This window comes from Natator depressus, chromosome 4 (assembly GCF_965152275.1).
Source record: "Natator depressus isolate rNatDep1 chromosome 4, rNatDep2.hap1, whole genome shotgun sequence".
Classification (NCBI taxonomy): Eukaryota; Metazoa; Chordata; order Testudines; family Cheloniidae; genus Natator; species Natator depressus.
The window spans coordinates 141,316,261-141,344,023 of record NC_134237.1 but is presented as its reverse complement, the minus strand read 5'-3'; the positions used below and the strand labels follow the sequence as shown (position 1 = coordinate 141,344,023).

At 55.6% G+C, this 27,763-nt stretch overlaps 1 protein-coding gene across 1 annotated transcript; it reads right to left on the bottom strand.

Moving 5' to 3' along the window:
* Positions 1–1,006: 1,006 nt before the first annotated feature.
* Positions 1,007–17,570, bottom strand: DOK1 (docking protein 1). The gene is made up of 5 exons (XM_074952050.1): positions 17,456–17,570; positions 10,946–11,242; positions 6,790–6,895; positions 6,019–6,191; positions 1,007–2,606 (listed from the first exon to the last, which is right to left on the bottom strand). Exons 1-5 carry the CDS (start codon positions 17,516–17,518, stop codon positions 1,497–1,499), a joined length of 1,749 nt encoding a protein of 582 aa, XP_074808151.1. The 5' UTR covers positions 17,519–17,570; the 3' UTR covers positions 1,007–1,496.
* Between the last annotated feature and the right edge of the window lie 10,193 nt (positions 17,571–27,763).

Below are 27,763 nucleotides of genomic sequence, written 5' to 3'. Positions count from 1 at the left end.
CCCACTCCTTTCTCACCAGCCCACACCGTGCCCAGCTGCTGCACAGCTCCACCAAAGCACATACTCCACAGGAGCACAGAGCAGGACCCAACTCATACTATTCTCCACCCCATCCCTTATGCAGCCAATCAGCTTTCTTGGCATCAGCTGCCCATTGTGTCGAGGTCACACGGAGCTGCCCAGCGACGCTGGGTCCGTTTGCTGAGTGGATACTGTTAAATTGGGCCCTGAGAAGGCGCATGCCGAGTTCAGATTAAACCCTCCACTATGTGTTACTTCGTATCAGCCAACCCCGAATCCCAGCAGTGCCTGCCAGTGTGCTGCCTTTTCCCCTCCCAGGATCAGTCCCTCAAATTCCTCATGGGCTCCTCTGGGCTCAGCTCCTCTCAATACCTTTGTGCCATCTGCAGATTCACACGTCCCTTTTCCAGCTTGTTAATAAATATCTGAAACCCCAGTCTGCCCCCTGGGGCCCTGCTGTGACCCTTCGGCTCTGATGGAAACGGACCATCAATCCCTGCTCTGTTCTGAGCCTTCTGCTCCAGGGCAGAGCTTCGCCCTCACCCCACAGCGACTGGTCCCTCACCAGCCTCCTGTGAGAGGCTTTGCCAAGGGCCTTTTGAAAGTCTAACTTACAATTTTATAATGCTATTTCATTATCATTTCAACTGCCTTCCCCTGCTGGAAGTCCAACAGCTCTAACTCCCAGGATCCTCCAGTACCTTTTGTGAAGATGGAGCCAATATTTTCTCCTCTCCAGTGCAGCTGTTGCTTTAATAAGACTGCATGGACTTGCACGTGCAAATGAGCGTGTATGTGCCACTCACAATGTCCCAGCACAAACCTGGCCTCTTTCCTTTGCCCAGAGGTACAGCTCCCCTGGGAGCCTGACACAGCATCTCTCCCCCCTCTAAGAACAGGCGTATGACACAGCACCCCGCCTCAAACATGCCACACGTACAGATTCTTCCATTTTAAAATTTAAGATTTTAATATCAAAATAAAATTTTTAGAAAAATATTTTTGGGATAGGGTGCCGGGGTGCACAGCCTGCTACCGCTGTGGGCCACAGAGACAGTCTGAAGGGAGCTGAGGAGCATTTCAGCAGCAAAAGGCCCCAGTGGAGAGCCACATGCCCAGGAATCGCATGATCCCAGAGTCATCATGTCCAGATACCATGGTGATGGGTGCACTAGAGATGACAGCTCTGTCCTCCCCTGCCAAAATGTTACGTGGTAAAGGAGCCAATCCCAGCACATAGGTACCAGTCAAATGTTTCTCCCCATCACCGACCATAGCGTCCTCCAGGGAAAGTCTCCTGGGAATCTCCCAACCTCCTGCTTGGCACAGGAGGATGAGCGGCCACCAGCTAGCTCACAAGGCAGAGGGTGACAGGCCCCGGGCCCATCCTGCAGAGACCCAGAGAAGACAGCACCCTGCATGACTCCTGCCGGAGTCTGGGCCCCACGGCCCCGCAGAGGAAGGTGCACAGGAGGCTAGATCTCTCCCAGGTCTTCGTAGATGGGCAGTAGATCTTTCTCATCCACAGACAGTTCCTGCCCTGGCACCCGCAGGGGCTTCAGCACCTGGCCGTACAGCACCTCGTTGTTGTTGTTGTTGTTGAAGCCAGATCTGACACCTGCTTTGTCGGGAGCCAGGTTCACGCGCCATTTGCTGGGCTCTGGGCTCCTCTCAGCGCCTTTGGGAATGAACACGGCTTGGGGCTTGGGGGCAGGGATGGGCCTGGGGCCCTTGGGCCCGGCTTTGTGCTGGAAGGCAGGTACTGAGTAGTCGTCAGTTCTGGGATTGTAGGGATACTCATACCCACCCTTGTCTTCAATGCCCTGCGTGCGCCAGGCCTCACCTGTGGGCCGCGCCTCATCGTAGATGGAGGCGTTGGCTGGCACTGGGTGTGGGGCCCGCCCCTCGGGCTCATCATAGATGTGCTCCCTGCATCTCAGCAGCCTCTCAGCTTGGCTGTTCCCCGCTGGCTGCACCTGGTCATACAGGCCTGAGTACAGAGAGTCAGGTTTCCTGAGCTTTGCCTCCTCCTGGGCAGGGCCATGACCCATGGCCCCACCTCCAGGCTTGCTGTCGATGGGGTCTGAGTACAGCGGGTCCAGCCTGGCCCGGATGCCCTTCACTGCATCCATGGGCTCTGAATACAAGCTGGCTGGGTCCTCAGAAGGGGGCACAGCCCTGGGTACCTTGGGCAGTGGGGAGCGTGGGGGCGTGCTGGGGTGAGCAGGCTTGGGTGGCACCGGGGGCTCTGGGAGAGTGCGAGCCTTCAGCAGGGCTATGGTGTCCCTCTCCTCTGGAGCAGAACTGAGCTTTGTTGCCAGCCCAGCTTTGGGCACCGTTGGGCCATCCCCCTCGGCAGGCAGCTCAAGGCACAGCGAGTCAGCCAGGGCGTTGCGGATCAGCACCACACTGGGGCAGTCCAAATCCAGGGAGTCGCAGCTCTGCCTGTTCTCCTCTACCTGGGCTTTCTGCTCCCGAATGGAGGCCTCCACTAGCCGGAAGATCTCGTTCCCCTGCTTGGTCTCAAATGTGAAGTTCCCAGGGCCAGACTCACAGCGCCTGCCAGCTTCGAAGGAGAACATCACCTGCCGGGGAGAGGTAGAGGGTCAGTGTCCCACCCAGCCCCCAAGAGCGTCCCAGCAGCCCTAAGCCCATGCATGCTGCAGCCCAGACTGCAGGCACTTGGGCGAAGGGACAGAGCAGGGCAGATCTCTGGCATACACAAGAACAGCTCTGGCATCCTCCCCCTGGACTCACATCCTATTCCTGAACCTCAGCCGAGGCTCTAGAGGCAGGTGAATTGGCGTTTGCCCTTCCTGGGGCTCAGTCATCATTCAGAGGCGAGAGCAAGGCACCAGTTCTACTCTCCACCCCCAGCTGCCAAGCCACCCCCGCCTCAAACCCATCTGCCAACTCACCCCTTCCCTGGTGCCCCTAAGAGAGACACCACAGCATGCAGGCACCATCAATCAGGCCCTGTGTAAATCACTTTCTCTCTTCCCCTGCCCCCTCTAAATTCATGGTAGCATCCCAGGGGTTTGAACTTCATGGGAGATGCATGGCCACCCACTGCCCCTAACTGCTGCAATTCTTCCAGCAGCAAGGAGGCAGAAGCAGGTATCCCAGCTTCCATCTCCCTGCTGAGGCCATGGCTGCTCGTGGGGGGGTTAATGAGCTGGTCCCATCCCAGAAAGGAGTGAGATGGCAGGCTGGTCCTACCCTGCAGAGTAAGGGAGGGCAGAAGGGTGGGCGTGTGTGTGTCTGTCTGGAGCCAGCTGCCCAGCCCAGCCAGGGGCAGGGTCTGGCTGGCTCCACACTGAGCTCCAGCCCAGCCTGCTGCTACTTCCTGTCTGTCCAGCTGGCAGGACAAGGGGGCTGTGCTGACAACGTACAACAATTAGCCAGCTCAAACCACAGCAGCGCCCGGCACACCCAGGGGAGACACTGCAGTGCCAACTGGTGAGGAGCTGAGACCAGAGAGTCCTGCCCCAGCAGGGGACTGGAGTGAGAATGGGATCTATGGCTCCTACCCCAATCCTCTCACTGGGGCAGGGCCCCCTCATACCTGCTTGTACTCCAAGCAGCAGATCCACACTTCCCAGCCAGCACTGCAGCGTCTCCCCTGGGTCTGCCAGGGAGCTCTATGGGGCAGGGCAGGCCAGGGCTCGTAACTGCTATGCATTATCAACCCTGTCCCTGTCTTATAACAGCCAGTGAGGAAGCGAACCCCCTGGGCAACCATATTAGCCCAATACCATAAACTTTCCAACAGTGCAGCAGCAGAAGTGGGTATCCCTGCTCCGTCTCCGTGCTGTTGGCAAAATTCCCGAACTGGCTAATCTCACAACTTTCCTGCAGTCTGTGAAATCGTGGTTCACACAGGGCCTTAGCCATGGGGTCTCCTGAGTGGACCCTGTGACACTGCACTCCATATTCTTCATAGTGATATTATGATATGATTATGGCATAATTCTGATGTATTTTATGCAAGATAGGTCATGTGAAATATTGAAAAGGTTATGATTTACTGAATATGATTATCCTATTTGTATGGATGTATCATTTTTGTATCTGAAGTTAGGAATATTGTCTATGTATCTATTACAAATGTGTTTACACATGGGGAACACCCACTAGGCAAGACTGTCAATCTAGATGGCTGGCTGGGAAGGGCCCATTCAAGTTAATGAACAATTTGGGAGAACAATAGGCCTCAGAAGGACTTTATTTCCGGGGGGGGGGGGGGGGGGGGAGGTATCTTCCTGAGGCTGCTACAAATGGCCTCCGAGCAATGGCTGCTGTGGCACTCCAGAGACATGTAACCAGGTCACCTGGTGCTGGACTCCATCTTGGAATACCAGTGTTTTTCCACTGACCAGGTGTGTGAACCAAGCTTTGAGACAAAGGGTTCCCGCCATATGCAAAAGCTATTTAAGGCAGGGGAGTGACATCATCAGGGTTCTTCACTGACTCTCTGCCCAAAGAGACTCTTGGAAACACTGAGGAACAAAGACTTAACTGGGAGGGAGAAGTGCTGGACCCAGACTAAAGGAATTTTTAGCCTGTGAAAGGAACACTTGGAGTTTTTAATCTGTAAGCAAGTGCAACTGGCCCCTTAAGAATCTCTGTAGCCTGTCTAAATCATCACTTAGGGTCAGAATTTGTTACTCATATGCAATCTCTTTAGTATATTAAGCTTAGTTTGTGTGTTTTGTTTGTTTGCTAGGTAATCTGCTTTGATCTGTTTGATATCCCTTATAATCACTTAAAATCTATCTTTTGTAGTTGTTAAACTTATTTTTGCTTTGTCTTCTAAAACCAGTGTCTGAGAGTCATAACCTGGGGCAGAAGCCTGTTCCATATCCTTCTCCACACTGAGGAAGGGGGCGGATTTCATGAGCTTACGCTGAACAGATCTCTGTGCAGCGCAAGACGGTATAATTTTGGGTTTACACTCTAGAGGTGGGGAGTGCACTTGAGCAGCTGGGCAGTTCCTTGACTGAAGCCTCCACAGGCAGAGCTGATTACAGCATCTGTATGTACTGCAGCTGGGTGTACCCCTATCTGGATGTGTGCTGAAGCCTGGGAGAAGGCTTAGCAGGCTGATCACAGTGGTACAGCGTAAAGGGAGCCCAGGCTGGTGGGTCAGGGGGGCTCAGTGGTACCCCAGTTCCAGATGGCACCCCATGGGGAACCCAGCACAGACCCCCACCCCCTCTCTGCGGCACCACTACGGTCTGGGCCAGCTCGGTGCATGCCCTAGCAAGCCAGCATGCCATGGGAGTGGCACCATTTCAGTACCACACCAAGAGCTGATCGCCTGCAGGACGGGAGGCATCTGCTGAATGAGGTTTTGCAGCTTGGAATCAGCCCATTTCCCCCTGAGCACACTCATGTTATGCCGGTTCTGTCCCCCAGCCTTGCCCTCTGGCTCATGCCCAGCGTCTCCCAGGCCTGGAGGAGAAGCTGCTCAGATGCTTCCACACAGAGGCTCCACTCAGCAGAGAGACAGTCTCCAGTTCGCTCTGGTTGTTCCAGTGGAAACAGCAGCAGCTCACATCAGCTACAGGCTGCAGCACAAGTTTATCAGCAGCTTCTCTCAGGCAACCACTTCCTCCCCCCGAGGACGCAGAGCCAGGAGCTGCGTGAAGCGTGGGGACAGCCGCACGATGGACCCAGACTCACCACAGCCACCTGGGCTGGGGTGGGGGGGAGGGGGCAGTGACCGTCACAGCACGGGCCCCAGGAGGCAGGAACACCCCCAGCGCAGCCAACCCTCAGCAAATGTTAACCAGGCCCCTTGGCCACTGCTGGCCCCTGCGCCTTCCTGCCAGGCTGCACATAGGGAGCCGCACCAGGTCAGGCCTCGGCACTGCAGCACGCCAGCCCTTTAGTGCCAGACGGCTTGTGGGCTGGGGAGCAGAACACCTTCCGCTAACGGAATGGTATTAAGCCAGACAGAGCCCAGGCACTCACCCCAGGTCCTGCCCCACCCACCTTGTCTCGGCCATATCTCCTGAGCAGCCTGTAAGGCCAGGTGTAGAGAGTTTCTTGCGTCCGGGGCTCCTTGAGGATCAAGCTGTCCTGCTCAGCTTTGAGCAGATAGGCCCCTTGCAGCGCACACCTTTCCGCCGCCTCCGTCCTCTGCACCGTCACCCAGAAATCGTTCACTGCCGAGAAAGCCAGTCACTCGCAGGGACAGGGCAGGAGAGCCAGCACCCCTGACTCCCAAGGACAGGACAGGGAAACCAGGGACACCCCCAGGACCACAGACAGCACGGGGTGAAGACAGGAAATCCAAGGCCGGCCCCACTTTCCCCTGCACGAAGGGGAGAGTGGGATAACCAAAATATGCACCGCCCCCAAGGGAGGAGGCCGGCGACACCTGGCCCCTATGACGGGGCAGGGAGGGAGGGGGGAAGGGAGAGGCCAGCTAGGACAGAGCCGGGGGGAGGGGGCGGCGACACCCAGCCCCCGGGACAGAGATGGGAGCAGGCCAGCAACACACACGGGTCCCCCTATGAGGAGTGCAGCTCAGGGTGAAGCACTGCGGGGAGGAGGGAGGCATCCCAGCTCCAGACGCAGCCCAGTGGGACATATCCCGACACCTGCCTGAAGGATGAGACTATCCCAGAGGCCAGGGCAGCTTCATGCCAGGCAGGGAGGGCTGCAAGCTCCCCCAGCAGGACCACGCTGGAAACAAACCCAGGATGACCCGGGAGGCAGCCAGCGCCACCAGAGAGGAGCCAAGTGCAGGGCAGGCCCTACCTTCCTCCCGCGAGTAGTAAATCGAGTTCACCGCCATCTCCAGGGCCGGCGCCCCCCCATCACACTCCTTGCTGCCCCCAGCCCGGGCTCCATTTGTAGAGTTCCCCTGCAACGCAAAAGAGGCATCAGCACCCAGAACCATACTCCCAGCCGGCCCCCCTGCCCCCTACGGGCCGCCTCGCGGCCACCCCACCCCCGCTTCCCCCCCAAGAGCCACCGTCCGGCCTCCCCACAGTCCGCCTCACAGCCAGCCCCCCCTCCACCCCACATCACAGCCAGCCCCACTCCCTACCCCACAGCCGGCTTCACCAGCCCTCCCTCCCCCACAAAGGGCTGCCTCGCAGCCAGCCCCCCATCCCTACCCCATACAGGCCACCTTGCAGCCATCGTCCCTCTGCCCCCATGGGTCGCCTCACAGCCAGCCCGCATCCGTACCCCACAGGCCGCCTTGCAGCCAGTCCCCTCTTCCTCCCCATGGGCCGCCTCACAGCCGGTCCCCCCTCATGGGCTGCCTCGCTGCCAGCTTCCGCTCCCCACGGGTCGCCTCACAACCAGTCCCCCCTCCCCACCCCACGGATCACCTCACAGACCCCCACCTTCCCCCACATGGGCCACCTCACAGCCGGCACCCCTGCCCCACATGGGCTGCCTCACAGCCGGCCCCCAACCCCCCCAGACTGCCTCACAGCCAGCCCACTCTGCCCCCCATCAGCTGCCTCACAGCCAGCCCCCCTCCCACCCATGGTTCACCTCACAGCCAGCCTCACTACTCCAGTCCCACCACATACTCAGCACCCCTGGTTCACCTCAAAGCTCCCCAGCCCGGCCCTGAGGAGGGGGTCAGGTCCCAACCCCAGCACAGGGGCTAGAGCTTTTCCATACACCCAGCCTCCCATCCCACGCAAGTCAGCAGCAAAGAGGAGGAATCTGGGCCAAGGCTAATTGGAAGCAGAGTGGGATGGAAGAGGCTGCTCCCCGCAGGGCTCTCGCAGAGACCCAGCCATGCAGCAGGACGTGGGGGAGGTTTGGGTATCATGTGTCACCCGGATCATGAGCCGAACATTAACAAAGACTCTTCCCCCGGCCATGTCCCAGCGCATCCCACAGTGCTGACAGCACCGACCGGGCCTCCATCGGGCTCAGGGGAGGGCACAGCAGCAACACTGCCCTGGTGGCACTAAAATGTGACCTCCTGGCTTTGCATACAGGCAAGATCCAACATGACTGCACCTCTCTTCGGCTTCCGACACAGCCGCCCCGAGGGGCTTCCGAGCAGCCTGAGTGAACCAGCTGGTGGAGACGGTGTCCACTGTACTCGTGCCTGTCACCACTCTCCAGCAGAGCTCAGCACAATAGGCAACGGCTTCTCTTCCCCTAGGCCAAATGCAAGTGCAGGCTCGGGAGCAACGTGTTCAGGTGGTTTCCTGAGGGACCATATTCAGGGCAAGCTGAGCTCGCTCCCCGTGGCTCAGCACAAGGGACCCCATCACAAGTGTGAAATGGAAACTCCAAGCGGGTTCACAAACCACCCTGACGTTGCCCGGTTCCTGCCCACGCAGAGACATTCCCAGCACCACTGCAGACAGTCCCTGCCGCTCACAGAGGGGAAGCAGCATTTCCAGATTTAACAGATGGAGAACTGAAAGTGCAGCTCACTGCTACTGGCAGTGGCAGAGCCCCACTTTGCAGGAGGGGCTCTTGTCAGGGGCCTGCACAGGGGCACGGCTGTGGGTGTCACCACACAAGCACCGAGAAACCCTGCGCACCATGGTGACAGGCACAGGGACTGCACTAAGGGGGATGGTTCGTTCCAGCGTTAACACCAACGCACGGTGACCAACTGCACAAGCCAGGCTTCGGACCTGTGCTGAACACTGCTGCTCTAGGCTGTGGCACACGGGATTAGACCGCCGAGTGTAGGATATTCCTGGGGCCAGGCTGCTGTAGTGTCTGCGGATCAATATCACTCCTAGGGCTTGATTCACAGGGATAAAGGCTAGACGGGCCCGTTAGATCATCTCGTCTGACCTCCTGTGTATCACTGGCCATTACATGTCACCCAGTTACCCAGCCTTCTGCTGAGCCCAGTCACCTGTGCTTGGCTAATTCATCTTCCAGAAAGGCCTCCAGTCTGGATTTCAAAACATGCCTTGCAGACTTAAGGAGCTCAACCTATTTAGCTTAAATCTCTCATGGTGAGGCATTTTCTCAAGCTCTCAAATACTTTTTGTGGCTCTTCTCTGTAACCTCTCCAATTTTTCAACCTTCTTTTTAATACTGGTTTCAGAGTGGCAGCCGTGTTAGTCTGTACTCGCAAAAAGAAAAGGAGTACGAAAGCTTATGCTCAAATAAATTTGTTAGTCTCTAAGGTGCCACAAGTCCTCCATTCTTGTTTTTTGTTTTTGTTTTTGTTTTTTAATACTGGACGCTGTGTTCCCACACTGGCCTCTCCAGTGCTGTCTCCCTGCTCCCCTCCTTCACATCCACAGATCCCATCAGCCGGTTGGCCACAGCAGTGCACTGGGAACTCAAGTTCTGTGCTTGTTCACGCTGACCCTAAACCCTTTTCAGAGAGGCTGCTTCCCAGGATGCAGTCCCCCAACCCAGAAGTGACTGTAAATCCCTGTGTGAGCAGAGTAAGGAGGTGAAGTAGCGCTGCTCTGTGATAATAAACACACACAATGTGATAAGCAGGCTACTGGAAGAGGACTGTGTTTAGTTACATGGGGCACTGTAAGCACAACTGGCAGTGAGGAAGAAGAATGGCGGCTCAGGATAACAGCCCTCACGTGAGAGAGAGAGAGTTCAAGGTACAATACCCGACCCATTAACTTCTAAGGTTTTTCCTCCACCCTGCCCAACCTCAAATCTGGTTTTGTCCAGAAGGGCCAAAGCTGGGACCCCAGACAAACACAAAAGGGCTGCAGCAGGGTTTAAAAAGGGGGGCAAGGAGGGAAGGATGCTGGGGGGAACGAGAGAGAGATGGGGACCCCATGGGCTGTCTGGAGACCATAGGCCTGTCTAGCTCACCATTGCAAGATGGCCAGGATTGAGATAAGATACACACATGCAGATTGTTGTTTTAAAACCCCCTTTTTCTCTAATGTTCTGTTCCTAAGCAGGCTATCTGGTCTCGGTATTCACCACTGGTCACAGATCCCCGAAGGGAGAGCCGCAGGTGCTGCACCCAGCCAGACCTACTGGGTAAGCGAATTAATAGACCAGGCCTTGGGCTGCAGTAGCATGCGTAGGAGTGGGAGACCTGCTGAATTTCACTCCAGGAGCAGTGACGGCACAAGGCCTGACATCTGAGGGCACACCCTGAGGAGCAGCTGCCAGCGTTCAGGGCACAGTTATGGCTGTCCAGGCAGGCAGTGGAGAGGTTTGTTTTGCTGGCCTACAGGGAGGGGTCAGGACTACAGGAGTCACTTCAGCCTGGGGCCTCGGCTTCCAAGGGCAAGGCAGGGTGCCGTGGGGAGGCTGCTGTAAATGCCACGCTGCAGCCTTAGCTTGGCACTAGAGACTATTTCTGGCTGCACCTTTGGGTTGCGAAGAGATTGAAGGGGGAGCAGAAAATGGAGCCTGCGGGAGCTCCAGGCACTGGGGGGCTGCACGGCAGAGCGTACAGAGGGGCATCCAGGTGGGCAGCTTGGCCCAAACCTCCATCTCGCTGGCACTTCCCCACCACGCAGGCAGGATAGTCTATCCCAGCATGATGTTCCCTGGGACGTGGGGCTCCCCAGTGACCCACATCCCAAAACACTGCTGGCTCCCTCCCCAGCACAGCAAGGTCTCTGCCACTACCAGCCACTGAGGGTGGGGAGATCAGAGAGGACACCCCCAGAGGTGCCTGAGTCTCCCCCAGCAGGCGCTCGCCGGACACCACCCGCAACAGGATGCCATCCAGCACCCGTGCCACCAGCCTCACATGGCTGTGGCCAGAGGCAGCACAGACCTGGTCCCCATGGACGTGGCGCAGAACATGTTGAGGGTCCCCTCTCCATGGGCTGGGGGTGTTCCCATCATGGCATACAGTCCTGATGGGTGGACAATGGGTGTGCTCCCAGAAAAGAGAGGTTTGAGCAGCAGGACCCCCAAAACACACAGATGGGAGCAGAGGGGAACAGCCCAGCCCCCCCCATCCGGCGGCACTCACCGAAAAGGCGATCTCACACAGCTTCTCCACCCACTCAGTGCTCTGCTCCTTCTCCGCAGCGAACAGGTAGCTTCTGTCGCTGGTCTCCAAGCGGAAAACAGCCGTGCTGTCCTTGGGGCCGCTCTCTGGTACGGGCGCCACACTAACGCAGTCCGCCAGGCGGATGATCTTCTTGTCCAGCCGCTTGGTGCTGAGTTTCTCGGCTGGAGCTCCTGGGTCCTTGCAGTCAAAAAACTCCAGGCGGGCGACCCCGTGTTGGCTGGCTGGGTACAGCACAAACCAGTTCTTCTTCCATCTCTGCAAAGGCAGCACAGCAGGGTCAGTACAATGGCCTCTGCCCCCCAGACCCAGCCCCAAAAGTCTGTGACCTGCCTGTACGGGGTAAGGACTCCCCCACTCTTGGTGTAGCTCTGACTGGGAGAGCAGCTCGCACTCAAGCCATGGGGAGATTCCAGCCTGACGCAGAACCTGAGGTCCGCGTGGAGCACAGCAGGATTCGATCCCAAGACCCTCTGGGCTGCCAGGGACAGGGAGCCAGGGGCTGACCCACACTCCTCCCGGCTGCCAGGAGCTGCAGGCACCAGCATTTCCCTAGTTCCACCAGCTGGTCCCCAAAGTGACCAGCCACAGACCTGCATGGGGCGGGTGCTGGTGGCCTCAACTCTGTGGTGGCTTCTTCAGAGAGACCAGATAAAGGCCCAAGAGCCGGACTGGGGCAGTGGGGGAGGAGCAGGCGGGGCACTGAACTGGGGCGACCTGGGGGGGGACTGTCCGAGCAGAGTTGAGTGAAGGGGGAATCTCTCTCCGCACATGGCAAGTGGCAGTGCTGAGGCCCGGGCCTGGACTGCGTGCGCTGGGTCAGCCAGGTCCAAGCCACAGGAACTACGGTTGGCACACGCAGCAGCCGAGTGCAGCCTGCGGAGGCTCAGCAGGAACTTGGCCTGCTGGATCCAGCTTCCCCCTCGCAGACCTGCCCACCCCACACACGCAGCCTGCTCAGCGACAAGGGCTAGGCACACGGCCTGCAGCGGGGCTCCAATTCCAGCAGTGCCAGGTGTGCCCAGCCCGGAGAGCTCACCCCGTGGTGACACGCTCCCTGCCCGGTCCAGGCCCTCTGGGCACAGCAGCCTCCAGGAGGTTGGCAGAGTGGCACCAGCTGCACCGGCCCCAGGGTCTGGACCTTTGGGGATGGTCAGCATTTCCCCTCTCTCCAGAGGGCCACCCTGATCCAGACCCTTTCTAGCCTCTAACTGACCCACAGAGAAGGAGCTCCAGCCCCCCAACCAACCCCAAGCTGGGGCAAGGAGGAATACACCCCAGGCAACCGCTGCCCTCAGCCCTCCCTGCACAGGAGCCCCCAGTCATGCCCCCATCCCCAGCCTGCAGATGGGGCAGGATCTCAGGGCTTCTTCGGCTCATTGTGACACTGTACCCTGCCCCACAGCCCACGCTCCCTGCCCTCCTCCCTGCACTCCCAGCCCCCTCCTATCCCTGCTGCTGACTCTCAGGAAAGGAAGAGGAAGTATCTGTGTCCTCACTTGCTTCCTGCCAAACTTCCCCAAATCATCAGGCACCCAGCATGAGAACCGGGGGAGGGGCAGGGGAGAATGAAACCCACACAAGCCGCCAGAGCCCCCCCATCGGCACCATGAACGCATAGTCACAGCTTCAGACACCCAGCCTGGGGAGGGACAAGGGGTCACCTATCCCTCAGGGGCTGGGGCAGGTGCTGCATTGTCTTAGCACAGAGAGGTGTCCTGGACCAGGAAGCCAGTTATACCACAGGCTGCTGTCTCCTGTTGCCCCTCAGGCCCCATATTCCTGCATCCAGGGGCTGGCTTCTGCTGCCTACGACAGACCCTGCCCCCCCATGGGCTCTGCTCCAGCAACTGAGGTACTTGAGCCAACAGCCCCTACCACGCCCTCTGCAACAGATGGGGGCGTCAGACAGGCAGAACATTCTTGGGGGGTCCCCCATTGGTACAACCTGCACCCCTTTGCTCCTATGGGGCCAGAGTTTATTGCCCTTCAAGAACAGGGCACAAAACCAACAGGATCTACTGACCCTTGCTCCTACACAGCCCACGGCTGATGATTTTAGAGACCTCTCTCATCTCCCCCCTCCGTCGCCTCTTTTCCAAACTGAACAGTCCCAGGCTTCTTCATCTCTCCTCCTACAGAAGCTGCTCCATCCCCCTCATCATTTTTGTTGCCCTTCTCTCTACTTTTTCCAGTTCCAATATACCTTTTTTGAGATGAGGTGACCAGAACTAAATGCAATATTCAAGGTGTGGGCATACCATGGCTTTATATAGTGCCATTATGATATTTTCTGTCTTATTAGTTATCCTTTTCCTAATGTTCCTAACATTGTTAGCTTTTTTGACTGCCGCTGCACATTGAGAGGATGTTTTCAGAGAACTATCCACAATGACTCCAAGATCTCTTTCTTAAGTAATAATAGCTAATTTAGACCCCCCCAAACTTGTTTTGTATCGGTGAAATGTTTTCCAAGGTGCATTACTTTGCATTTATCAACATTGAATTTCATCTGCCATTGTGTTGCCCAGTCACCCAGTTTTGTGAGATCCCTTTGTAACTCTTCCCAGTCAGCTTTGGACTTAACTATTTTGAGTAGTTTTGCCACCTCGCTATTTACCCCTTTTTCCAGATCATTTATGAATATGTTGAATAGGCCTGGTCCCAGTACAGACCCTGAGGGACACCACTATTTACCTCTCTCCATTCTGAAAACTAACCATTTATTCCTACCCTTTGTTTCCTATCTTTTAATGAGTTACTGATCCATAAGAGGACCATCCTTCTTATCCCAGGACTCTTTACTTTGGTTAAGAACCTTTGGTGAAGGACCTTGTCAGAGGTTTTCTGAGAGTCCAAGAACACTATATCCACTCTAAGGTGCCACAAGTACTCCTGTTCTTTTTGCGGATACAGACTAACGTCTGCTACTCTGAAAACTATATCCACTGGATCATGCTCATCAACGTCCTTGTTGACTCCCTTAAGGGATTCTAATAGATTGGTGAGACTTGATTTCCCTTTACAAAAGCCATGTTGAATCTTCCCCAACATAATGTCATTATCTATGTGTCCCATAATTCTGTTCTTCACTATAGTTTCAACCAATTTGCCTGATACTGAACCTTACAGGCCTGTAATTGCCGGGATCATATCTGGATCCTTTTTTAAAAATTGGTATCACATTAGCTGTCTTCCAGAAGCTGATTTAATCAATAAGTTACACACCACAGTTAGTAGTTCTGCAATTTCACATTTGAGTTCTTGGGTGATACCATCTGGTCCTGGTGACTTATTAGTAATTCATCAATTTGTTCTAAAACCTTCTCTAATGACAGCTCAGTCTTGGACAGTTCCTCAGATTTGTCACCAAACAAGAATGGCTCAGGTGTGAAGATCTCCCCCACATCCTCTGCAGCAAAGACCAAAGCAAAGAATTCATTTAGCTTCTCCACAATGGCCTTGTCTCCGCTGTGTGCTCCTGCAGCACCTCGATCATTCAGTGGCCCCAGTGACTGGATAGGCTTCCTGCTTCTGGTGTACTTAAAAACAAAACTTTTTTTTTTTTTTAAATGTTAAGTCCACCACTAATTGCTGAGCGGTACACAGGACAGGGGAAGGGCTTCCTTTATTCCTGACAACCCACAATCCCAGGAGCAATATAGAGAGGACGCGGCAAACCAGCCACTCCAAGATCCCAATGAGGGAATACCACTGCCCTGAGCAGAGAGATGGGACAGGGACAGACATCACAGAGCGATCGCAGGACGCTCAGCACCTGGATAGATGGTCCAGCCGGGGCCTGCAGGCTAAGCTATGTAACTGGGTGATGGTCACTGACAACATAAGAACGGTCCTACTGCAGGGTTGCCAAGCTGTGGCTCCAGAGCCACATGGGCTCTTCAGAAGTTAAAATGCGGCTCCTTGTACAGGCACCGACTCCGGGGCTGGAGCTACAGGTACCAGCTTTCCAGTGTGCTGGGGGGGTGCTCACTGCTCAACCCCTGGCTCTGCCACAGGCCCTGCCCCCACTCCACCCCTTCCCGCCCCCTCCCCTGTACCCTCGCTCCTCCCCCTACCCCCCCCCAGAGACTCCTGCATGCCATGAAACAGCTGATCAGGAGGCGAGGGAAGGGAAGGATGGGGCAGGGCTGCCAGTGGGCGGGAGGGGCTGGCAGCGAGGGAGCTGATGGGGGGCTGCTGATGTATTACTGTGGCTCTTTGGCAACGTACATTGGTAAATTCTGGCTCCTTCACAGGCTCAAGTTGGCCACCCCTGCCCTACTGGGTCAGAGCAAAGGTCCATCTAGCCCAGTATCCTGTCTTCCGACAGTGGCCAGTGCCAGGTGCCCCAGAGGGAATGAACAGAACAGGTAATCATCAAGTCATCCATCCCCTGTCGCCCATTCCCAGCTTCTGGCAAACAGAGGCTAGGGACACCATTCCTGTCCATCCTGGCTAACAGCCATTGAGGGACCTATCCTCTATGAGTTTATCTAGTTCTTTTTTGAACCCCGTTATAGTCTTGGCCTTCACAACATCGTCTGGCAAGGAGTTCTACAGATTGACTGTGCGTTGTGTGAAGAAATACTTCCTTTTGTTTGTTTTAAACCTGCTGCCTATTAATTTCATTTGGTGACCCCTAGTTCTCGTGTTATGAGAAGTAGTAAACAACACTTCCTTATCTACTTTCTCTACACCAGTCATGATTTTATAGACCTCAATCATATCTCCCCTTAGCCGTCTCTTTTCCAAGCTGAGAAGTCCCAGTCTTATTAATCTCTCCTCATACAGAAGCCGTTCCATACCCCTAATCATTTTTGTTTCCCTTTTCTGAACCTTTTCCAGTTCCAATATATCTTTTTTGAGATGGGGCGACCACATCCGCACACAGTATTCAAGATATGGGCATACCATGGATTTATATAGAGGCAACATGATATTTTCTCTCCCTTTCTTAATGATTCCCAACATTCTGTTCACTTTTTTGACGGCCGCTGCACATTGAGTGGATGATTTCAGAGAACTATCCACAGTGACTCCAAGATCTCTTTCTTGAGTGGTAACAGCTAATTTAGAGCCCATCATTGTATATGTATAGTTGGGATTATGTTTTCCAATGTGCATTACTTTGCATTTATCAACATTAAATTTCATCTGCCATTTTGTTGCCCAGTCACCCAGTTTTGAGAGCTCCTTTTGTAGCTCTTCGCGGTCTGCCTGGGTCTTAACTATCTTTAGTAATTTGGTATCATCTGCAAATTTTGCCACCTCGCTATTACCCCTTTTTCCAAATCATTTATGAATATGTTGAATAGGACTAGTCCCAGAACAGACCTTTGGGAGACACCGCTATTTACCTCTCTCCATTCTGAAAACTGACCATTTATACCTACCCTTTGTTTCCTATCTTTTAATCAGTTACCAATCCATAAGAGCACCTTCCCTCTTATCCCATAGCAGCTTACTTTGCTTAAGAGCCTTTGGTGAGGAACCTTGTCAAAGGCTTTCTGAAAATCTAAGTACACTATGTCCACTGGATCCCCTTGGTCCACATGCTTGTTATAGAAAGGCTTGTTATACTTTCTCTGCACCAGAGGGGAATGCTCTGGGGTGCCTGGGAAGTAGGAGGGCCAGCAGCCCCAGGAAGGGTGTGGGGCTGGAGTCACATGGGAGTGCTGAGGCAGGTGTCTGGCCCCAGGGTGAGAGTGGGGAACACAGAAACAGGTGTCTGGGGCCCAGCAGGTACCAAGGGTCCCCTGTCTCAGTGAGCTGAGACAGCACCAGAGCCATGGCCACCCTGCAGTGACCCAGGGGGAAGGGGGAGTAACATCCTTTTCCCTCCTCTCTGGGGCAGCCCTCAAACTCCATCCCCAGGTCTCCCTGCAGACACCCGAGCACCAGCAGGTCCTGTCCCTCCACAGGGGCCTGGCTGGGGCAGGGCAGGGGAGGGCTAGATCCCAGCACAGCTCAGCCCCACAGAGGAACTGGAGCCCAAGGAGGCTGCTCCTGGGGGAGAGCCCCTCCGCCCCCCACCACTTCACCCCACAGAGGGGCAGCACCGCACACGGTCCAGGGGTGAGAGCAGCAGGAGGCCCCTAAACCCCTGGCCTCCGCTCCCAGCTCTGGAGGTAGCAGTTGAAGACAAGGGGGAGGGCTGCCAGGCGGGGTACCCTAAGGCTTAGAGCCCGGACTCCTGGGTTCTATTCCCAGTGGGGGGCACCCCAAACTTCCGGGCTCCACAGCCAGCTGCGGAGGGGCGCCCGGGCCCCCCTCGCGGGCGGAGGGTCGGGCCCGCCTAGCCCGGCAGGGGCGACCCCCCCCGCGGCGCCCTCGGATCCCCGCCCTGGGCCCCGGATCCCCGCCGGGGGGAGGATCGGACCCGCCCAGCCCGGCTGGAGCGACTCCCCCCCGCGGCGCCCCAGGCTCTGCCCCGAGCCCCGGATCCCCGCCCAGCCCCGGGCTGCCGACCTTAGCCCCGAACTTGTGGCCCTGCTGCACGTAGAGCCGCCCCTCCTTGGCCGCGGGGTCCATCGGGCGGCCCGGCCCGGCACGGTCCGGCCGCGGCTTCCTGCTGCACTGCGCGGCCTGGGGCGGGGCCGCGGGGTCTGCGCCCGGCGGGGCGGGGCTCGATGGGGCGGGGCGGGGCCTGCGGCGGGGCGGGGCGGGGCCGCGGGGTCTGCGCCCGGCGGGGCGGGGCCTGGGGCGGGGCCGCGGGGTCTGCGCCCGGCGGGGCGGGGCCGGGCGGGACCCCCAGCGGGGGATGCTGCGACGGGCAGAGCCTACAGCCAAGGCCGGGACAGCCCCGGGGCGCTGTGCGCGCTGTCCCGGTTAGCCTGCTGCCCATCCCCCTGGTATCTGAGCGCCTGCCGCATCCACAGCAAAGCCCCCAGCGGCCTGCGGGGGGTCCCGCACCGCTCCCGTTCCGGGCTCAGAGCTGGGCTGCGGGAAGGGGGTGATCGGTCGATGTTATTAAACTCACTTTTTTAAAAGTTGATTTTCCCCGGGAAGCAGCTGCAGATACGTGGGGGGGGGCCTTTGGGGATGTTCATGCTCCGAGTGCCCTTGCTACTGTGCTGGGGCCTTTTCAAAAAGAAACTACAGGCCAGTCCGCTCGTCTTCACCTCTGGGCACAGCCATGGAAAAGCCGCTGGGACCATGCGTCCAGACTTGGCCGGGACTCTCCCTTTCTTCAGCCCTGTCCTGCCTGTCCCGACTTTTTTCGCAAAAATGAGCATTTGAGCAAACAGACAAATGGCCACTTTTGTAAAACATAAAAGGGGTGCGGTGCGGGAGGGCCCGCGGCGATGCCAGTCCCTGGGGCGGGGGGGAGAGGCAGGGCTCATGCGGGGGCAGGCAGGGTCCCAGCGACCCCCGCCTCGGGTAGGAATTGTGCGGGGCGGCGCAGGCCAGCCCTGCCTGGTGTCCCGTTTTCCCTCTCGGAAATAGGGTCCCCCTAGCTAGGGGACCCAGTGTGTGAAGAAGGAAAGGGCGGCTGCAGAGTTAGCTTCCATAAAAGGATGTTGCTTGTAATTAAGTCTAGTCACTCAAGCTGGGCGCAGGTTTGGGGTCAGGTCGCTTTTGGCTGATGAAGCTGCCTGCCTAGCTGTAATATTTTTGTAAGAGAGACAAGGTGAGCGAGGGAATATATTTTATTGGACCAGCTTCTGCTGCGGAGAAAGACAAGGGTTCACGCTCTACACAGAGCTCTGATTCAGGGCTGTGGGGCTCCAAAGCTCCTCTCTCTCACTAGCAGAAGTTGGTCCAGTAAAAGACATCACCTCCCCGACCTGGTCTCACTAATACCCTGGAGGGACACAGCTACTGTGCACATTTTTGTAAGGCATTTGACTTAGGTGTCAACAGGCCAGCTACCAACTAAGTGCCCCCATGAAGTCAGAGGTCATGCTGCAAGTGGCCTGCCTCAGTTTCCCCTCCTCAGTAACTCACAACAGGCTTTTACAAGTCCAATAACAACAGCCCTCCATGGGTTTTGGTTTATTAAATTACTAAACATTCCCAGGGCAGTTCTCAAGCCCAGCCATTTACCTCTGTCTCCGGTCACTCCCATCCTTTCCTGCCTGCAGTCTCCCTCCACAAGTGTCAGAGTTCATTGCTGGGCCTACTTGCTCCCAGCAGCCTCTGCTCTCCCTGAGCATTCTCACTGCAGGGCCAGCAGCATGGCTTCTTCCTGCTGCTCTTCTAGGGGAATCAGCTGAATCCTGCTCAGCTGTGCCTCCTCAGAAATCAGGGTTGGCCCAGACCTCTCGTCCATGAGGGGCAATTCACCCTGATACACACGCACCCACCCCCTTAGACCCTTGCCCAATGCCAGGACACGTTCTAAAGTCATTATTTCTTCCGTCACCCCTTGTTCTGTTTTTCCAATGAAGATATCTCTGGCTGGTTAAACCCAAAGAGCAACTGGGCTGGTAACCTTCATCTCCCGTACTGGGAGAGAAGCCCATGCCACTCGTCCACCAGCATTTCAATTTGCCACTCCAAGCCTCACTTGTCTTTGGCTAGCTCATCTCGTTCTTGTAGGGCCTGTGCTTGTCCTCCTTCAAAGCACCAAGTTCCTGATGGTACCTCTCCTGCCAGGCAAGCAAAACACTAAGGTCCTCTCCTGTCAATACTGTGGTTAGCCCCTTTCCACAACCAGCAGGCCCGTCCCGCCAGTCCCTAGCCATGTTCACCCTTGGGGCATGCCCCTCCAGGGCCAGTTCTCCTTGTCTAAGTGTCCCTTTCTCACACCCCAATAGCAGTGTGCTCGCTAGCAGGAGAGGCTGCTGTGTCCATCAGGCTCTCATGCAAGCAACTGCTCCTCCTTGAATTCTCGCTCCGTTGGGCACAGCGTTCCCTTTTTACACCTCCTCTTTTGCAAGGCCCTGGACCTCATTAGGACAAGTCTTTACAACATGTCCTGTCATCTGTTGTGTATCATTGAGATGGACTGTGTTAATATGAACCCGTCACTGTCCAACATTAAACAAGTTCAGTGTTTGCCACGCAGAGGCCTCAGCCTGCTTAGTCCCAGGGCAAACACCCCATTAAATATCCTTTGAACCTTTTATTACAGATACAGAAAAGGAAAAACAGTTAAAGCCTTTGAATTATAACTAAGGCTACGATTTTGTCATGGAGGTCATGAAAGTCACGGAATCCGTGACTTCCAAAGACCTCCGTGACTTCAGGCGGCTGGGAGCTGCAGGGTCCCGCCACCTCCTGTAGTGGCAGGGAGCAGTGAGGTACGGCCCCCAAGCTCTGAGCTGCCATGGGCAGCAGGGGTACTCCGCAGCTCACAGCTGCTCTGGGCAGGGGGAAATCCCCACAGCTCCCTGCCATGGACGCCTGCAGCTCACCACCACCACCATGGAAGGGGATCCTTGCAGCTCCCCTGCCCGTGGCAGCAGGGCGATCCCCACAGCTCCAAGCCTTGGGTGGAGGGGGACCCTGCAGCTCTGACTACCGGCCACATGTTGTGTGCCCCTTGTGGGGACGCTCAACCTGCCCCCATGCTCCTCTCCTTTTCCCTTTATATGTTCACAGTTCTTAACTCAGCTTCTAGCATGCCCCACTGCTCGCCACTTAAGACACCTGGGGGGAACCTTCCATCTCCACTCTGCCCTTGTACTGTCTGTTTCCCAAGCCCACTCCACTGCTCCCACTGCCTGCTGGGCACCCTGCTCTTCCGTGTCCAGGCCTCCCACATCTTACACTGCAGGTGCTTCCTCCTATGCTGGCACCAGTGATCTCCTGGCCGTCACTGCTGAGCACTGTGCTCCCTGCTGACGTTGCAGGGGCTGCAGAAGGAATCCTGGAACCCCTGCTACGGCTCAGCCAGTGGCCGGACCACAGCATCCATTTCTCTTTCCCTTGATCATCACAACTCCCTCCTGGGTGGTAGAGGGATCTCTGCTCCTGCCAAATGCCACCTATCACCAGGCAGCTGCCTCCTGCACACTCCCTTCTGGCCAGAGGTCGCTCTGCAAGGGGCCTGCCTCAACGCACAAAAGGCTTGTACAAGCCAATAACAGCAGCCCTCCTTAGAGACTGGGTTATTAAAGTCACAGACATCCATCCATTTACCTCCTTGTGAGGTCACTCCCAGGCCTTTGCTGCCGAATATTGGATGGGTCCTGAGCTACACTGGCAGCTTTTAAACTCCAGTTCTTGTAGTCAGTGAATTAACGGTCGGCTCACTCTCCTGTCAGGTGTCTGCTGGAGCCCAGAGATACCGCCATCCCCAGCGGCCCTCAATGCAGAAGTGTTCCCCTGCCTCCCTGAGGTCCACCCGTCCCCATGTAGCCCCAAGAGGCAGCCCCCCCATTCCCATGGAGTGCTGAACTGTAATATACTGCAAAAAGAAAAGGAGTACTTATGGCACCTGTGACGGAGCAAGGCCAGATGGCTCTAGAAAACTAGTGGGAGATAGATAGAAAAGTAGTGGGAGATAGATATATTAGCTCCAGGCTAAACAAATCCCTGGTACCAGGTTAAGTGAAATGGCAGCTGCTCCAGGTCAATTAAGACACCTGGGGCCAATTAAGAACTTTCAGAAGGCAGGGAGAAGGCTAGGTTGATTGGGACACCTGAAGCCAGTCAGGGGCTGGCTGAAACTAGTTAAAAGCCTCCCAGTCGGTCAGGTGGGGGTGCATGTCAGGAGCTGTGGGAGGAAGTTGCGCTGTTGGAGAGGCTGAGTAGTACACACCATATCAGGCACAAGGAAGGAGGCCCTGAGGTAAGGGTGAAGTGGAGCTTGAGGAAGTGAGGGCTGTTGTGGGGGAAGTAGCCCAGGGAATTGTACATGTCATGTTTCTAAAAGGTCAGCTACCATAGCTGATACTATTGAGGGTCCCTGGGCTGGAGCCTGGAGTAGAGGATGGGCCCGGGCTCCCCCACCACCACCTTTGCCCCCTGATTAATCACTGAGACTGGGAGACAACAGAGACTGTGCAAGGAAGGATAACTTCTCCTCACCTCCCTTGCTGGCTTATGATGAAAATGGCTCAGTAGACTGTGACCCTTGTCTCTAGAGAGAGAAGGGTTACGTGGAGGGTCACAGTGAGCCTCTGAGGCTAGCGAAATCTGCCAGGAAATGCGGGACCCACGGAGGCAAGGACAGAGCTTTGTCACAACTGGTGTTAGCAGTGGGATTTCGTTCACAGCGTGGCGGAAGAAAGGTTTAAAAAAAAAAGTGCACTGGGGTTTTGGATTTTTTTTTGTTTTGGTTTGTTTGTTTGCTTTGTACCACGATGGAGGAGGTGGTCAGAGCTCTGCTACAAGCCACGGCAGCCCAGCAGGAGGCCACCCGGGTTCAGGCAATGGCACAACAGGAGTCTATGCGTCTACAGCAGGAAACCAATCAATTATTGATGAGCCAGGCGACCCAAGATCGTGCCCTCTTGAGAGAGGTGGTGGACCAGCTGAAGATCCTCACCACCCAGGCCCGGGGGTCCGACGGGACGCGAACCCTGAGGGCCACTGGTTGTCTGCCAAAGGTGACATCAGGAGATGACGTAGAGGCATATCTCCTCTCATTCGAAAGGACTGCTCAGTGTGAGGCGTGGCCCCAGGAGCAGTGGGCCAGCATTCTCGCCCCTTTTTTGTGTGGAGAGGCCCAGAAGGCCGACTTTGACTTGCCTGCCATGGATGCCACTGACTATACCCGTCTGAAGGCAGAGATCCTTGTACGATCGGGGTAACGGCAGTGGTAAGGGCCCAGAGGTTCCATGAGTGGAAATACCAGGAGAACAAACCCCCGAGGTCCCAGCTATTCGACCTCATACACCTTGCGTGGAAGTGCTTACAGCCCGAGGTGTGCAGGCCGGAGGAGATTTTGGAGACCCTGGTCATCGACCATTACATGCGGGAACTGCCGCCAGATCTCCGCAAATGGGTAGGCCAGAATGATCTGTCCACATACAACGAGATGATCACACTGGTATAAAGATGGATGACAGCCAGGGAACTGACCCGACTACCCAAGGAAGGCCCCTTTCGAAGCAAGCACCCGACCCCAACCCTGGAAGACTGGGCAGCCAAACCCCCGGGGAGTCCTAGGTGGAAGAAGTGGGGGGTGAAAACCAGCGGGGACCCCAGAAGGAAGGGATTGGCCTGAGTGGGGGGAACCCCAGGACTAAACCCCCTAACCCCCAGGATAGGGGAGTGATTAAAAGCAATTATAGATGTTATGCATGTGGGGAGTGGGGACACATAGCAGCACAGTGTCCCAGCACCGAGGAGCCTATGCAATGTAACTTGGGGGATTGGGAGGTCCCATGCTCCCTTATCCACCTCGCAGGGGTCGCATTAGCCCAGCATAATTACAACAGGCCAGTGAGGATAAATGGAGCAGAGACTACAGCGTTTGTGGACTCTGGGAGTACTATCACCCTCATATCGGGTAAGCTGGTAAAAAATAGTCAGCTGCTACAAGCCAAACGCGTAGCAGTGACATGCATGCATGGGGCCATGAGCCATTACCCCACAATCCCAGTGGAGATAGAGGTTCAGGGAAACCCCATTGAGGTGACCGTGGGCTTAGTTCCTAAACTTCCATATCCTGTAGTCATTGGGAGGGACTATCCAGGGTTTGATAATTTACTCCCCGCAGAGAGGCTGGAGGGAGGTGGGGACCCTGAGGACAGTGACTCATCACTGGGGGAATGTCAACCCCCAGTGTTCACTGAGATTTCTCAGGATCTGTTCTCAGCCCCCCGAAAGACCCGGAAGACAAAAAAGAGAGGAAGGCTGCGAAGGCCTTGGGATCCTGCAGAGGTTCTTCTGGCCAGGAGTACATGAAGATGTCCAGCAATACTGCACCTCTTGTCCGGAGTGTCAGTTACATAGCCCTCGCCCGCGCTTGCGGTCTGCTTTGATAGCTCTTCCAATATTAGAGGTTCCTTTTGAACGGATAGCCATGGATCTGGTAGGGCCCCTAGAGAAGACAGCTCAGGGCCACCAACACGTGCTTGTTGTCCTGGACTATGCAACCCGGTACCTAGAAGCTGTTCCCCTGCGCAACACAGCTTCCAAGACCATAGCTAAGGAGCTAGTACAGATCTTTGCCCGGGTTGGGCTACCCAAGGAGATATTGACTGATCAAGGGACACCTTTCATGTCCAAGTTGATGAAAGATCTCTGTTCACTGCTCCATGTACAAGCCCTACGGACTTCTGTATACCACCCGCAAACAGATGGCCTTGTGGAAAGGTTCAATAGGACCCTCAAGGCCATGATCAGGCAAGTGGTGAGCCGGGATGGGAAAGACTGGGATACCCTATTGCCTTACCTCATGTTCGCCATCCGGGAGGTTCCGCAAGCCTCCACGGGTTTCCCTCCATTCGAACTACTAAATGGGCGCCACCCTTGGGGCATATTGGACATAGCCAGAGAAGCCTGGGAAGAGGAGCCAAATCCCGGAAGGAACATAGTTGGGCATGTTTTACTGCAGATGAGAGATCGGATAGCCCGAGTTACGCCCATTGTACGGGAGCACTTGGAGAGAGCGCAGGAGACCCAACGAACCCATTATAACCACCAAGCAAAGCTTCGACGGTTCCACCCAGGGGATCGGGTGATGGTACTGGTGCCCACAGCAGAAAGTAAACTGTTGGCCCAGTGGCAGGGACCCTACGAAATAATCAAAGCCGTGGGAGAGGTGAACTATAAGGTGCGGCAGACAGGCAACCGGAAATCGGAGCAAATTTACCACATCAATCTTCTAAAACCTTGGCACGATCGAGAGGCATGCTTAGTCATGCAGGAGACCCTTCCCCAGGAGGATAACTTACACGAGCAAGTGAGGATATCATCCGACTTGATGCCGATACAAAAGATCGAGGCAGCCGACATGATTAATCGCAACAGAGATGTATTCTCTACAAAACGAGGGCGGACGACTGAGACCTATCACCATAGCCGCACGATCCCCGGAGCCAAGGTAATATTGAGACCCTACCGAATCCCAGCAGCCAAAAGAGAAGAAATCAAGGCCGAAGTAAAGAAAATGTTAGAATTAGGGGTTACTGAAGAATCTTACAGTCAGTGGTCCAGTCCAATTGTTCTAGTGCCTAAACCTGTCGGTACCATGAGATTCTGTAATGACTTTCGCCGACTGAATGAAATATCGCAGTTTGATGCATACCTCATACCACGCATCGACGAACTGGTTGACCGACTGGGTAGTGCCTGATTCTTGACTACACTGGATCTGACAAAAGGGTACTGGCAGATTCCTCTGACCAAAGAAGCTAAAGAAAAGACAGCATTCTCCACCCCGGATGGGCTATTCCAGTACACCGTCCTCCCTTTTGGGCTACGTGGGGCTCCAGCCACATTCCAGCGCCTCATGGATAAGCTGCTGCGCCCCCACACTAGTTATGCAGCTGCATACCTAGATGATGTCATCATCCATACGCCAGACTGGGGAACCCACTTGGAGAAAGTTGAGGCAGTACTGCGCACCTTAAGGCGGGCTGGCCTCACTGCTAATCCCGCCAAATGTGCCATAGGGGTAGCAGAGGCTAGGTACCTGGGATATATTGTGGGAAGGGGCATAGTGAAGCCCCAAACAAATAAGCTAGAGGCAATTCAAAACTGGCCCCGGCCGACCCAAAAGAAGCAGGTCTGTGCGTTCCTAGGCGTGGTAGGCTACTACCGACAGTTTATTCCCCACTTCGCCACTAGGGCAAGTCCCCTAACGGACCTGGTGAAGGCCCGAGGTCCAGACATGGTAAAGTGGACCGACGCAGCAGAGGGGGCAATTACAGACCTTCGGACAGCCCTCTGTAATGACCCCGTACTCATAGCCCCGGACTTTAACAGGGAATTTATTTTACAAACAGACGCTTCCACGGTGGGGATGGGAGCAGTTCTGTCGGAAATGGTGGGATAAGAGGAACACCCGATCCTCTACCTAAGCAGAAAGCTTCTCCCAAGAGAACAGAAATATGCAGTAGTCGAGAGAGAATGCCTTGCTGTCAAATGGGCTATGGAGACACTGCGTTATTACCTCTTAGGCCGGCGATTTACTCTTGTGATGGACCATGCACCCCTCCAGTGGATGCAGCGGAATAAGGAAAAGAATGCAAGGGTCACCAGGTGGTTCTTATCCCTCCAACCATTCCAGTTCCGCATACGGCACAGGGCTGGATGCCACCATGGCAACGCTGATGGTCTGTCACGAGCATACTGCCTGACGTCCCAAGTTGCTCAACTGTATGGTGTTGAGCAAAGGGGGGGATATGTGACAGGGCAAGGCCAGATGGCTATAGAAAAGTAGTGGGAGATAGATAGAAAAGTAGTGGGAGATAGATATATTAGCTCCAGGCTAAACAAATCCCTGGTACCAGGTTAAGTGAAATGGCAGCTGCTCCAGGTCAATTAAGACACCTGGGGCCAATTAAGAACTTTCAGAAGGCAGGGAGAAGGCTAGGTTGATTGGGACACCTGAAGCCATTCAGGGGCTGGCTGAAACTAGTTAAAAACCTCGCAGTTAGTCAGGTGGGTGTGCATGTCAGGAGCTGTGGGAGGAAGTTGCGCTGTTGGAGAGGCTGAGTAGTACACACCATATCAGGCACAAGGAAGGAGGCCCTGAGGTAAGGGTGAAGTGGAGCCTGAGGAAGTGGGGGCTGCTGTGGGGAAGTAGCCCAAGGAATTGTACATGTCATGTTTCTAAAAGGTCAGCTACCATAGCTGATACTATTGAGGGTCCCTGGGCTGGAGCCCGGAGTAGAAGGTGGGCCCGGGCTCCCCCACTACCACCTTTTCCCCCTGATTAATCACTGAGACTGGGAGACATCAGAGACTGTGCAAGGAAGGATAACTTCTCACCTCCCTCGCTGGCTTATGATGAAAATGGCTCAGTAGACTGTGACTCTTGTCTCTAGAGAAAGAAGGGTTACGTGGAGGGTCACAGTGAGCCTCTGAGGCTAGCGAAATCTGCCAGGAAACGCGGGACCCACGGAGGCAAGGACAGAGCTTTGTCACACACCTTAGAGACTAACAAATTTATTTGAGCATAAACTTCTGTGAGCTACAGCTCACTTCATCGGATGCTTATGCTCAAATAAATTGGTTAGTCTCTAAGGTGCCACAAGTACTCCTTTTCTTTTTGCGAATACAGACTAACGGCTGCTACTCTGAAACCTGTAATATACTGAGTAGACACGAGGTGGCGCTTTGTGTCAGAGACCTTGTTGGAGTGACCCCGAGCCCTACCTAACAGAGGTTACAGGGTCCCAGGAGGGACCCAGCTGGGGTGCAGGGAGCCATGACCAGCCTATGGCTGCTACAGGGACATGGCACGGGCTGTAGGGATGGGAGCTTGAGCTCTCTCAGTCTAAGGTAGTGTCTCATCCCCCAGGCAAGGCTCCGTGCTGGGATGTGGCATGCGGCTCCCTCCCTCTCGCAGCTGGGCAGCTGGTGCAGGCAGGGTGACCAGATGTCCCAATTTTACAGGGACAGTCCTGATATTTGGGGCTTTTTCTTATATAGGCGCCTATTACCCCCCACCCCCTGTCCTGATTATTTACACTTGCCGTCTGGTCACCCTAGGTGCAGGTGCAGCACCCAGGGGCTCTGCAGAGCTGCTGCAAGCCTGAGGGCACTGGAAGAGTAGCTGGGCTGCCTCTGTGCAGGGTGGCAGGCAGGTGGCTCCCGCCTATGTGCTGGTGCATCTCTCTGGCCTGCTAGTGCAGGGCTGGTCTTGTAGCTGCAGGCCCAGCCCCGAGCCTCCTGCCCGTCGCACCCAGGGCCCCAGCCAGTGGCCAAGGC